This window comes from Oncorhynchus masou, chromosome 12 (assembly GCF_036934945.1).
Source record: "Oncorhynchus masou masou isolate Uvic2021 chromosome 12, UVic_Omas_1.1, whole genome shotgun sequence".
NCBI classification, from domain to species: domain Eukaryota; kingdom Metazoa; phylum Chordata; class Actinopteri; order Salmoniformes; family Salmonidae; genus Oncorhynchus; species Oncorhynchus masou.
The window spans coordinates 61,778,040-61,790,907 of NC_088223.1; the positions used below are offsets into that span (position 1 = coordinate 61,778,040).

Consider the following 12,868-nt stretch of genomic DNA (forward strand, 5'->3'; position numbering starts at 1 on the left):
GGTGCACTGAAGTCCACAAGCAATGGGAAAAGGTCAGAGGAGGAGAATGCACAGATGCGAAAAGGAATTATACAACAATCAAAGGGATCATGCTGTTCGTATGTGGCTGCTATGAAACTGTGTTTGCATGTGATCAGGGATCACACGCAACAGAACAAAATGGGGATAAACACAATTGAATTTGTCCACTAGAAACTCTAGTTTGCAATTGTTGGACTAATGACTACACCCTAGCACAGCTAGATGCAGGCAAGAGCGTGCAAGACGGTATTAAATGTGTCAATGTCGGTCACCTTGATTACTCAAATGTCTCTCGACCTGTTCACCTATGTTGTAAACGTTAATTCAAAAGCTAGGTTGTAGCAACCTCATGATGGGGTATAGGGAACTTTTGAGAATCAAGTAGTAGCCTAAACTAATCAATGTTACATTGAACTGGGTAAATGGAATATAAATGACAGTCATCCAATATGCTGTAATAGAAATAAGGCCATACTCATAAAAAAAACATCCTCGCTCATCTTAACTTCTTAGGGCTAGGCCCCTTTTTTTCTTCTCAATTTCCGCCTGAATGACATGCCTGAAGTAAACTGCCTGTAGCTCAGGCCCTGATATGCTTATAATTGGTACCAATGGAAAGAAAACACTTTGAAGATTGTAGAAATGTTAAAATAATGTAGGAGAATATAACACAATAGATATGGAGGGAGAAAAACCAAAGAAAAAACAACCAGAATTTTGTTTTGAGAGAGACCATCCTCTTAGAAATGCAAGAGAAAGGTCATATTGTAAATTCTCCCTTGATGCAATTCCTATAGCTTCCACAGTGTATCAGCGATCTATGTTCAAGGTTTCAGGCTTGTAACTTCAAAAACGAATAAGAAATAACAGTTTTAGTAGAAGGACAGTCTTGGAAATCCGTGTTTGCGAATGCCATGAATAAATTACGCACCAGCTAAAATCGGTTTCCTATTGAACATACTTCTTTCCGAAATAAATATAGTTTAATTACATTTTAGGGGATCTGCTGAGTAAATAGAAACATATTTTGACTTGTTGAAACAAAGTTCAGGGCTAGATTTTTGGATTCCATTCTCTGCAAATTGAACGTGTGGATTACTCAAATCTATGGCGCCAACTAAACAGACCTTTTATATAATATATAAAGAAGGATTTTATCTAACAAAACTACGTTATAGCTGGGACCCTTTGGATGACAAATCAGAGGAAGATATTCAAAAAGTAAGTGAATATTTAATCTTTATATGGGAATGTATGAAACCTGTGCCGGCAAAAATATATTTTGTTCTGGGGTGCCGTCCTAAAACAATTGCATGGCATGTTTTCGCTGTAATAGCTACTGCAAATTGGAGTGCAGTTAGATTAACAAGAATTTAAGCTTTCAGTCAATATTAGACACATATGTACCTAAATGTTTAAAAATCATAATATTTATTAGAATTTATTTTAATTGCGAGCCCTCCAGTTTCACCGGAAGTTGTCCCGCTAGCAGGACACCGATCCTTACTAAATGGCACCGACCACCACTGGTTTGCACATACCATTTTTAATGACTAAAAGATAACATATGTACACTACAGGTCAAAAGTTTTAGAACACCAACTCATTCAAGCGTTTTTATTTTTTACTATTTTCTATATTGTAGAATAATAGTGAAGACATCAAAACTATGAAATAACACATGGAATGTAGTAACCAAAAGTGTTAAATCAAAATGTGTTACTTTTGAGATCATTAAAATAGCCACGCTTTGCCTTGATGACAGCTTTGCACCCTCTTGGCAGTCTCTCAACCAGCTCCATGAGGTAGTCACCTGGAATACATTTCAGTTAACAGGTGTGCCTTCTGAAAAATTCATTTGTGGAATTTCTTTCCTTCTTAATACGTTTGAGGCAATCAGTTGTGTTGTGAAAAGGTAGGGGTGGTATACAGAAGATAGCCCTATTTGGTAAAAGACCAAGTCCATATTATGGCAAGAACAGCTCAAATAAGCAAAGAGAAACGACAGTCCGTCATTACTTTAAGACATGAAGGTCAGTCAATACGGAAAATTTCAAGAACTTTGAAAGTGTCTTCAAGTGCAGTCACAAAAACCATCAAGCGCTGTGATGAAACGATCTCATGAGGACCGCCACAGGAAAGGAAGACCCAGAGTTCCCTCTGCTGCAGAGGATATGTTCATTAGAGTTACCAGCCTCAGAAATTGCAGCCCAAATAAATGCTTCACAGAGTTCAAGTAACAGACACGTCTCAAAATCAGGACTTCATGGTCGAATTGCTGCAAAGAAACAACTACTAAAATGACACCAATAAGAGACTGGCTTGGGCTAAATAACATGAGCAATGCACATTAGACTGGTGGAAATCTGCCCTTTGGTTTGTAGTCCAAATTGGAGATTTTTGGTTCTAACCGCTGTTTCTTTGTGTAACGCAGAGCAAGTTAACGGATGATCTCCACAAGTGTGGTTCCCACCGTGAAGCATGGAGTTGGTGTGATGGTGCTTTGCTGGTGACACTGTTGGGGATTTATTTAGAATTCAAAGCACACTTGACCAACATGGCTACCACAGCATTCTGCCACGATATGCCATCACATCTGGTTTGCACTTAGTGGGACTATCATTTGTTTTTCAACAGGACAATGACCCAACACACCTCCAGGCTGTGTAAGGGCTATTTGACCAAGAAGGAGAGTGAAGGAGTGCTGTATCAGATGACCTGGCCTCCACAATCAAACCACCTCAACCCAATTGAGATGGTTTGGGATGAGTTGGACCGCAGAGTGAAGGAAAAGCAGCCAACAAGTGCTCAGCATATGTGGGAACTCCTTCAAGACTGTTGGAAAAGCATGTCAGGTGAAGTTGGTTGATAGAATACCAAGGGTGCAAACTGTCATCAAGGCAAAGGGTGGCTACTTTGAAAATTCTCAAATATATTTTGATTTGTTTAACACTTTTTAGGTTACTACATAATTCCATGTTATTTCATAGTTTTGATGTCTTCACTATTATTCTACAATGTACAAATGTTTTAAAAATCTAGAAAAACCCTTGAATGAGTATGTGTCCAAACCTTTGACTGGTACTGTATACAAACGTGACCGAAGACTTGACTGAAACCAACTTTGCCGCCATTCATGTATACATACCCAAATTAATGTGATATGAGATACTCACTTATTGACTGTGCAACGTACACACATTTGATTTCAGTTTGAATGTGATATGGGGGTTAGAGGCATGTTTATTCTGATATTCTAAAGAAAACATTGCCATGTTGATCTGCCATGCAGATGCACCGCCCCCGACATTTATCTAGTCAGATGCTTCATCCTTACCACTCAAACGAGCCCCTTGAGTCAGCATGTCAGATCTTATAGAGTAAAGCAAATTAATGAGTGCTACCTAGTGGTTAAACATGGAATAGCCGTTGACAAAAAAAAAAAAAACTGGTGGAAGAGGAAAAAGTACACGCAAAATCCAGGCTAGAATGGGATTTGTGTGGGGTTGACACTATTATAAAGGATTGCTACAAAGGCCCAATAGTAAAGAGCCACTCCTTGAGATAATGGTAGTAAAATAAAAACACTACGTATGTTTAACCAGATTTAATATTTTTGAAACATTGGGTTTGGAAAAAGTACAAAAGTGATCAGTACGCCACAGTATGAAACCAGCTCAGTTTGGTGCAGAGCTGAAATGGTACGTTCCTTTAAAAAGCGTATTCTACAGATGTATTTATATAATTAACCAGCCTTACCTGACACACACACACTCACTAAAACCGATACAAGTTACACATTTTAAATACATAGGCTGATCCCTGTAATACCTTTACACGTATAAAAAAAAAAACATTTTTTCTTTTCTTAAAAGGCTGAAAAAGTACATTACAGCAGGGGTTCTCCACTTTTTGGGGCCTGGGACTCTTGTCATACCAAATTCATCAGGGACCCCCTCTTAACCAGAACACAACTCGAGTGAGAAGAAGTAGCATACAAGCTAATACCCTACAAGCTAATGTCCTGCAATTCTACACATTTTTCTACGAGGCAGAGAGAACTTTAATTACAGTGCATTCATGTTCTGCATTTTCTTGGGTGAGAGGGGGGAGAAGTAATGAGTTGAAAAATAGATAACTGGTGGAGTACTGTGGATACCAATATACCTGCCTCCTAGGGCCATTCTGCCCAAAGTTAAGAACAAACGTAGATGAATAATATTACATTGAATTATACCCTCTAAACTTAATCCACGGATCCCTTCAACACACCTAATTTAATAATTAATCTGTTAGTAATATTCATGATTTTCTTTAAAAAATAAAAAAAAATAAAAGTTATTTTGAGATCTGGCCGCAGACCTCCTGCATTACCTCCCCAGGGGCCCGTAAAACACAATTTGAGAAACCCTATATTATAGTACAGGAGACCACAATGCTAACTTGTATGTCAGTAAGTCATGCAGTATTACAAATCGTTCCACTACAGAAAAACAGCAAAGCACTACAGCTGTCACAGTGAGAAAGAGGGCAGCCGGGAAGTGTCTCTACAAAACAAAGTTTTAAAAATCTCTCATAGAGTTGATGGTTTTTGGACTTTAACGTCTAGAGGTCTCTGCTACTGGCCAGCAATGCTGTTGTCAGTGACCCTTTTGACATTTGCATACATAGTAAGTTGAGAAGGGTCTCCAATAAGGAGGAGTTTCTCTTCCATAATTAGTCCATTTAGAAAAATATAATTAATATGTTACGAGAAAGTTGCTGTTGAAGAAAAAACATTTCCCAAACCTGGGCAATGCTCTGAGTATGTGGTGAGAAAAAGACCAAAAGCTACAAAATGGAATTGAATAAATAAGATTGCATGACATCCGTAAAAAATCAAGTGGGATCTGTGATGTTGACAGAATCGTATCCACCTTGCGCAAAACATGCTGCTGGGCCCGGGCAGTGTTAACGAGGCTCTCTCCTCTTCCACAGTCACATCACATCCAGTGGCAGAGTAAAACTCAGGGTTAGAACATTTAAAACATGTTGAAATTGAGGATGCGTCCTTATTTTCATACCAACATGAAAGAGGATTTCCATGTATAGCATGGTCACCTGTTTTCCAACGAATAACATAACTGAAAAGATCCAAATGATTGAGAAAACACAGGAAGGAGGGAGGGAAAGGTAAAATGGCATCAGGCTTTCACAGTGTTAAAACAATGAAGCCACTGAGCCGTGGTTGGGTGGGCTTGTCGTTACGGTAACAGCAGTGAACTCCCTGTCCTGTCAAACTTCTTGCCCTTTGAGAGGGCGGCCACTTGTTTCAGCAGCTCCCGGTTTTTGGCCTGTAGTAAAAGAAAATAAGTGAGTATGTTTAATCAAAGACTTTACCACAAGCTAAGAGTGTTTGATTATAGTGCCTTCAGAAAGTATTCACACCCCTCGACTTTCTCTACATTTTTGTTGGGTTACAGCCTGAATTTTAAAAAAGGGATTAAATTTAGTCTTTAGTCAAAAAGTATTCAACCCTTTTGCTATGGCAAAATGGGCTTAACAAGTCACATGGACTCACTGTGTGCAATATGTGTTTCACATTTTTATTAAATGACTACTACTCTGTTCTCCACCAGAGCATGTGAGGGGAGTTGAGCGGTTGGAAATCCCACTCATTGAGTGGTGCACCACGCCGGTGCTCCAGGTCTTTCCCTAAAAACCACGCCGCGCTCACAGAAAAACAAACTGCCGCTCCAAATTCCCTCCATTCAAATCACAATTTAACCAACACCCATCTATTTTTGTGACCACCTAGACCTATCAATTGGTTTGTAAGTATTGCAACCAAACCATGTGGATTTTAATGAAAAGTATTTGAATAAACATGAAAAGAAGCTAACATTTCAAATAGACTAAATGTCATATTAAACAGCATATAAACACTAAATAGGCCAGTAGCCAGACAGGGAGCCTAAGAAGGAACTAAAATGAAATTTTAAAAGACATTATTTCAAGGCTATAGCCTACAAAAAAAAATACATTGTGAAGCATTTGCAAGTGCGATATAATAGGCTGGTAGGGACAAACATTTTGTTGTATAAAATAATGAATCTATAAATTGTGCATATATACTTAGAATGAAATATATATATATTTTTTTTTATCTTATTAAAAACGAGTTACGCCAGTCTATGGCTTCAGGCTCATGTGATGATGACTGGTGGCCAGGCCAGCAGCTGAGAATATCCTCTCCACACTTAGAGCCACTGGGGATGCTAAACACCCCTTTGGCCACTCTTGCCAGGCTGAATAGAAAGTTATGTTTGGGGCAAATTCATTTTTATTTATTTACATTTTTTATTGAATCTTTATTTAACTAGGCAAGTCAGTTAAGGACAAATTGTTAAGGCTACCCCGGCAGAGTGTTGGACTAGTAACCGGAAGGTTGCAGGTTCAAACCCCTGAGCTGACAAGGTACAAATCTTTCGTTCTGCCCACTGTTCCTAGGCCGTCATTGAAAATAAGAATTTGTTCTTAACTGACTTGCCTAGTTAAGGATAACTATATTTCTGTCTATTTTTTTGTGTGGAACATTTAGAATGAAAAGTTAAGATTGGGCTACAATCAAATGTGATAAACTTTCCCAATGTGTCTTCTCTGTCTAGCCTACAGGAAGCTGTATGCCATGAAGGTGAGTCTATCATCTTTGACATTGTCTGAATATAACACATTACGGAGTACCACTCATATTTTTAAGCATAGTGGTGGCTGGATCATGTTATAGGTATCCTTGTAATCGTTAAGGACTGGGGAGTGTCAGGAAAATATTTTTACAGAATGGAGGTAAGCACAGGAAAAATCCTAGAGGAAAACCTGGTTTAGTCTGCCTTCAACCAGACACTGGGAGATGAATTCACCTTTCAGAAGGACAAAAACCTAAAACACAACGCCAAATTCTACACTGGAGTTTCTTACCCTGAAGACTGAGTGGCCGAGTAACAGTTTTGACTTAAATCTGCGGCAAGAACTGAAAATGGTTGTCTAGCAATAATCAACAGCCAATTTATTGAAAATAATGGGCAAATGTTGCACAATCCACGTCTGCAAAGCTCTTACAGACTTAGCTGTAATTTCTGCCAAAGGTGCTTTTACAAAGTATTTACTCAGGGGTATGAATACTTATGAAGAAACAAGTTTTCACTTTGTCATTATGGTGTATTGTGTGTAGAAAATATATTTAATCCATTTTGAATTCAGGCTGTAACAACAATGTGGAATAAGGGGTATGAATACTTTCTGAAGGTATGGTTCATCCTACTGTGTCTAACTTGTTAGGAAAGTTGTTTGAATCCCATGTGCTTGAGAAGCAACAGGTATGTTGCAATATGAGGTCCTCCCACGACAACTCAGGAAAGCATGCAGTTTATTAGGCTACAGATGAAATAAGTTATGATGAACTTCACAGGGTGGTGAAAGTGCACAGTGATGAGCTTCATGCTCCCCTCCAATAAAATGTCAAGAGTCTTACTATTTGACAAATAAAAATGATCTTGCTCTTTTGTCCATAACAAATCATGTAGGCTATACCTGCACTGTATCTGCAAGCTGTTGGCTAGAGTGCATGTGCCAATACCAGAGCGGGCACATTCACTATAGAGTGCAAAATGTTGAGAGAAAACGATCAGTAGAGTTAAAAATGCAATGGATACCCATTTAACTTGTATATTTATTTGGTACATGGGAATTTAACCGCAAAATATATTTTTTACGTGCACCACGTCATCACGCAATGCCTTTTATGACCAACAAGTCAATTTGATGGAAACATCTTGGATGGGAAATTGTGCGTATTACTTTTATGCAGATTTTACATGAAACTGTGTTGCCAATTGGATGGAAAACTAGCTAGGGACCCACAAGATGTCTTGTTTTTTCATGTCTGTATGGTAATTTTTACTCTACCTGTTGCTGTTCCATGGCCTCTTTGTGCACCTTCTCCATGTTGTTCATCTTAACCCTCATGTTAGATTCCTGGTACTGGAAGTCTGCCTTGAGTTCTGTGAGCTGGAAGTACAAAACAAAGAGGGAGACGATCTGGTGAATACAACATGACCAGAAGTCACATTGAACATAGCAAAACGGATAGTTAGTCAAATCAAATAGAGTGTCACATGTGCTGAACACAACAGGTGTAGTAGACCTTACTGTGAAATGCTTACTGACAAACCCTTAACTAGATTTTCTTAACTGCGTTGTTGGTTAAGAAAATATTTACTAAATCAACTAAAGTAACAATAACGAGGCAATATGAAATGGGATACTAGGTCAATGTGCGGGGGTACAGGTTAATCATGGTCATTTCTACATGTAGGTAGAGGTAAAGTGACTATGCATAGATAATAAACAGTGAGTAACAGCAGTGTAAAAACAATGCAAGTCAGAGTGGCCATTTTAATAATTATTCAGCAGTCTTATGGCTTGGGGGTATAAGCTGTTAAGGAGCCTTTTGGTCCTCGACTTGGCGCTCCAGTACCGCTTGCCGTGCGGTAGCAGAGACAATAGTCTATGACTTGGGTGGCTGGAGTCTGACAATTTTGAGGCCTCCCTCTGACACTGCCTAGTATATAGGTCCTGGATGGCAGGAAGCTTGGCCCCAGCGATGTACTGGGCCGTACACACTACCCTCAGTAGCACCTTACGCTCAAATGCCAAGCAGTTGCCCTACCAGGCAGTGATGCAACGGGTCAAGATGCTCTCGCCGGTGCAGCTGTAGAACTTTTTGAGGACCCATGCCAAATCTTTTCTCCTGAGGGGGAATAGGCTTTGTCATGCTCTCTTCACAACTCTCTTGGTACCATGATAGTTTGTTGGTGATGTGGACACCAAGGAACTTGAAGCTCTCGACCCAACAACAGCCCCGTTGATGCGAATGGGGGCGTGTTCAGCCCTCCTTTTCCTGTAGTCCACGATTGGCTCATTTGTCTTGCTCACATTGAGGGAGAGGTTGTTGTCCTGGCACCACACTGCCTGGTCTTGGACCTCCTCCCTATAGGCGGTCTCATCATTGTCAGTGATCAGGCCTACCACCGTTGTGTCGTCAGCAAACTTAATGATGTTGGAGTCATGCTTGGCCACGCAGTCGTGGGCGAACAGGAAGTACAGGAGGGGACAAAGCACGCACCTCTGAGGGTTCCCCGTGTTGAGGAACAGCGTGGCAGATGTGTTGTTGCCTACCATTACCACCTGGGAGCAGCCCGTCTCAGCAGTGGTCGTTTAGGGGCATGAATTACTGTGATGATACAATTAGGTGTGTACCTTTCGGTCCTTCTCCAGTATTGTCTGATCCCTCTGTTGAAGCATTCTCTTTAATGACATCACTTCCTCTTTCAGCTGGCTGATCAGAATAAAGTTGTCCGTTCCTCCAGAATCCATAGATTGGGTAATGGAACTACTGATGGGAGAGAGGACAGAGAGCAGGGAAAAAAAGTTGTCAGAAAAAGGAAAGTACCTTAACTCAGATCTTTCACACTGACCCACTTTGTACCATTACCTGCTCCAACACACCTTGATGGCATCTATCACAGAGATGTGTGTTAGAACAATGGAGGTCAAAGAAGTGTCAGTAGGGACCTACTGGATGTTTTCCATGTTTACTTCAAAAGTTAGAGCTGGCTTGTAACTCCTTACATGTGATTGAAACTCCTCTCGTACCTGTCCCCGTTGGATGGCTTCACATCCAGTTTTGGCTTCTTCTTTGGGGTCTCCTTCTGGATCGAAGACGATTTATGGCTGAGGGGAGAACCAACACTCAACTTTAGCCACTGAGGCTCAGACCTGATCAGACCTGTAAAGTGTCCCAGAGTATACCATAGTTCAACTAAGTTGTATAACAGTCAATCAAGACGGGAGGGGGTACACGTCTTACCTCTGCTTCCACAGTCCCTGCTCCTGCTCTGGACTTAGGCTCCCACTGAGTCTACAAAAAGACAAAGAACAAACACCAAGTTATCAGAGATGTTTTCAACATGTTCTTTCAAATATCTGACACATGCATCATTACTCAGAGACCACAACATCCTTCCAAAAAGTGCCCGTTCAGCACAATAGATATACAGTATTGTGACAGAGTAGAGACCTGCAGAAGACCCGCATCACAGAGGAAGTAATGGCCTAACAGTTAGAGGATAGGGCTGTGGCACAATGGCCTACTTATGTGAGCTGCTGTGTCTGTGCTGCTGGTGGTGTTGATGATGCTGCTGCCTGGAGTGGTGGTCCTTCTCATTGAGCGAGGAGTTGGAGTGGGAGGAGCTGAAGCCTTTCCTTTGCTCCTTGGTCTTCTGCAGCACACGGCGGTAGGACAGAGTGCATAGCCAGCACAGCAGCTTCCCATCCACCTGACAACACACACACAGGACAGTGGAAAATGGTAAATACGAAATCCCATGAGTGCTGGACAAAGTGTGTTAGGGTATCAATGCAGCGGGTGTGCGTGCCTACCTTCCTCCTACCCTCTTCCTTGCGGTCAAATGCACACTGTTGTTTGCACTGCTCACAGGTCTGTGGAGGGCCATACTTCTTCTCTGAGTTAGTGCAACGCTGACACTTTGTTCCAATGAAAGCAGCAATGATGTTACAATACTGGCAGGGTTTAGGCTGAGTGGGGAACAGAAGATTTGGCAAACATAACCATAACGAAGTCAATACATGTTGTAAAATTGTAACAGAGGCGTCAATTCAAGTCAAAACTTACCGTCCCAAACTGCTTTACATTCTGGGCACATTTCTTGCAAATTGTGTTTGTTTTGCTGGAATAGAGAACGTGAAAAAGAAATCGCATCAACATCCTGGAACCAATGTTATCACTATATTACATGGTGATGCCTTTAGAATAACAATACCATACACAGTAAAGGTGATGGAGCAAAACTCGCCTCTCCTGCTGAAACTCTGATCTGCAGTATGTACACTTGACAATGGGATGAGCGATGCGACACTCCTGTTGACACAAGAAACAAAGCAGTTCAAAGCCATTTGCTTAACAATAAATGCAAACAGATACAATGTAGGACATAACATTTTAAGATTTCACTAAAATCTAAATCAGAGAGTTTAGTTTGTCCCAAATGTCAAAACCCCTTTGTATGGCGTTATTTAGTGTTATGCATTTGTTTACAATAATTAACCATGCATGGAATAGTGTGCTTACCTTTTATTCAGACACAGGTTTTCAAGCCTTCTGCCCAGTATGTGTGTGTGTGAGGTATGCTTATTATGGCAATGTGAAATATGCATTTCCAACGCACCCGCATAAATACAAAAATGTGATAATTTGCCACAAATTTCAACTTGATTTTTGCCATTGCATGAAGAATTTATGTGGAACATAGCCTACACTACTGGGCGAAGAGGGATGCGACACTGTGCCTCCTAGAATTCAATTTCGTAGCTGCCGGTAGGTTAAAGACACAGACGCTGTGGCTACATCGATGATAAATCCAATTTGTATTATTTGTAAAGGGCATGAAGTGTAAACAAATGCTAAATGAACAGGTCATGGGAGACGTAATGTGAAAAGATCTAGTTAGCTAGTTAACCAATGTTCATCTGGCGTTATTTTGTCTGCTACATCCAGCAGACTGCATGAATAGAAAAAAACATTTCGCGAATAAATTATATCGTCCTGCGTGTGACATTATCTAACAAGGTGGCCATTTGCGTCCCAGACAGGCTGCAAGGATAATAGTTAGTTGTTACATAATCTATCGTCAAAGCCATCGCTTGCGTTAAGTGCTGAATGTGGCCAGATACCTTATAATTAAACATCCAGGGAGCAGTCGAAATGCATGAGTCTGTAGCAGTTGCTTTGTAATCTATTCATATTGCAAAATGTGGTGCTAGTTAACTAGCTAGCTATCACCCAAACACTTCCAGTCCAAACCTTGCACAGTTGCTGTCCCTGCGACAGTTCTTCGAAAGGATACCGCTGGTTACACTTCGTACACGCGTACAGGGCCGATGTTGCCATTATCACCAAGATCAAGAAAAAGTCAAAGATAAAAACAAATAGAGTGAAATAGCTAGTCACCCAGACAATGTGTTGTCAAACAATTTCCTTGGTAGCTAACGTTAGCTAACTAAGCCTGTAGCTAGCCAATAATAGCTAAGCTAATGCTAAATAAACAGCTAAATATTCTTAAATATCTATCATCTCTCTCCGTTGGCTAGCTAACATAAGTTACTTGACATAGGTAGTCAAAAATACTGATCGAGCATTCGCAAAATGTATAAACATGAGTAAAATATAAATAGTTTTTTCGCTGTTCTTAGCTAGCTATTCCTATTTTCCCTTTCTCTTTTTTTTGTATCCGCAGCGTCGTCATTCAAACCGGATGCGGCCAACGACAGAAGAAAGAAAGAGAAGCCAATCATGACACATCATTAGTGCGCGGGACTTTGTATTTTGAAACAGAAGCCAATCACAGTGCAAAACAACACAGCGATTAAATTCCATTAAGCTGCCTCAATTTGTATCACTGTGATAAGAGGAATATGGAAACAAAGTAACTAGAATGTACATATGCAGTATTACTGTTAGATCTTTTAATTCTAAAAGCTAGCTGCTACATGTAATTAAATGTCATTGTAAGGTGGCTGGGGATAAAAGAGAACAATATATTCATACCGTTGTGTACATTGTCAGAGTCATTCTGAAAATATTAGGCAATGCAATGGTACTATGAATTCTGTTGAAGATTGTGTTCACAACACACATTTAATTTGTGGTGGTCTTTTATTTATCATTAAATGAAGTCAACAGCAACCGGGGTCAATCCCGGATCAAAGAGCAAAGTAAATCCAGGCTGGA

The 12,868-nt window shown here is 40.3% G+C and overlaps 1 protein-coding gene across 3 annotated transcripts; it reads right to left on the reverse strand.

The window, feature by feature from the left end:
- Positions 1–3,613: 3,613 nt before the first annotated feature.
- On the reverse strand, positions 3,614–12,404 carry LOC135550584 (protein FAM76B). Of its 3 annotated transcripts, none has more exons than XM_064981529.1 (10): positions 11,942–12,404; positions 10,935–10,999; positions 10,754–10,808; positions 10,501–10,656; positions 10,213–10,397; positions 9,929–9,979; positions 9,715–9,792; positions 9,319–9,451; positions 7,966–8,067; positions 3,614–5,354 (listed from the first exon to the last, which is right to left on the reverse strand). In XM_064981529.1, exons 1-10 carry the CDS (start codon positions 12,026–12,028, stop codon positions 5,265–5,267), a joined length of 1,002 nt encoding a protein of 333 aa, XP_064837601.1. In that variant the 5' UTR covers positions 12,029–12,404; the 3' UTR covers positions 3,614–5,264. The 3 variants fall into 3 exon arrangements, with proteins under 3 accessions (XP_064837601.1, XP_064837600.1, XP_064837599.1); XM_064981528.1 differs by having other exon boundaries at positions 9,319–9,454; positions 11,942–12,403; XM_064981527.1 differs by having other exon boundaries at positions 9,319–9,454; positions 9,691–9,792; positions 11,942–12,403.
- Between the last annotated feature and the right edge of the window lie 464 nt (positions 12,405–12,868).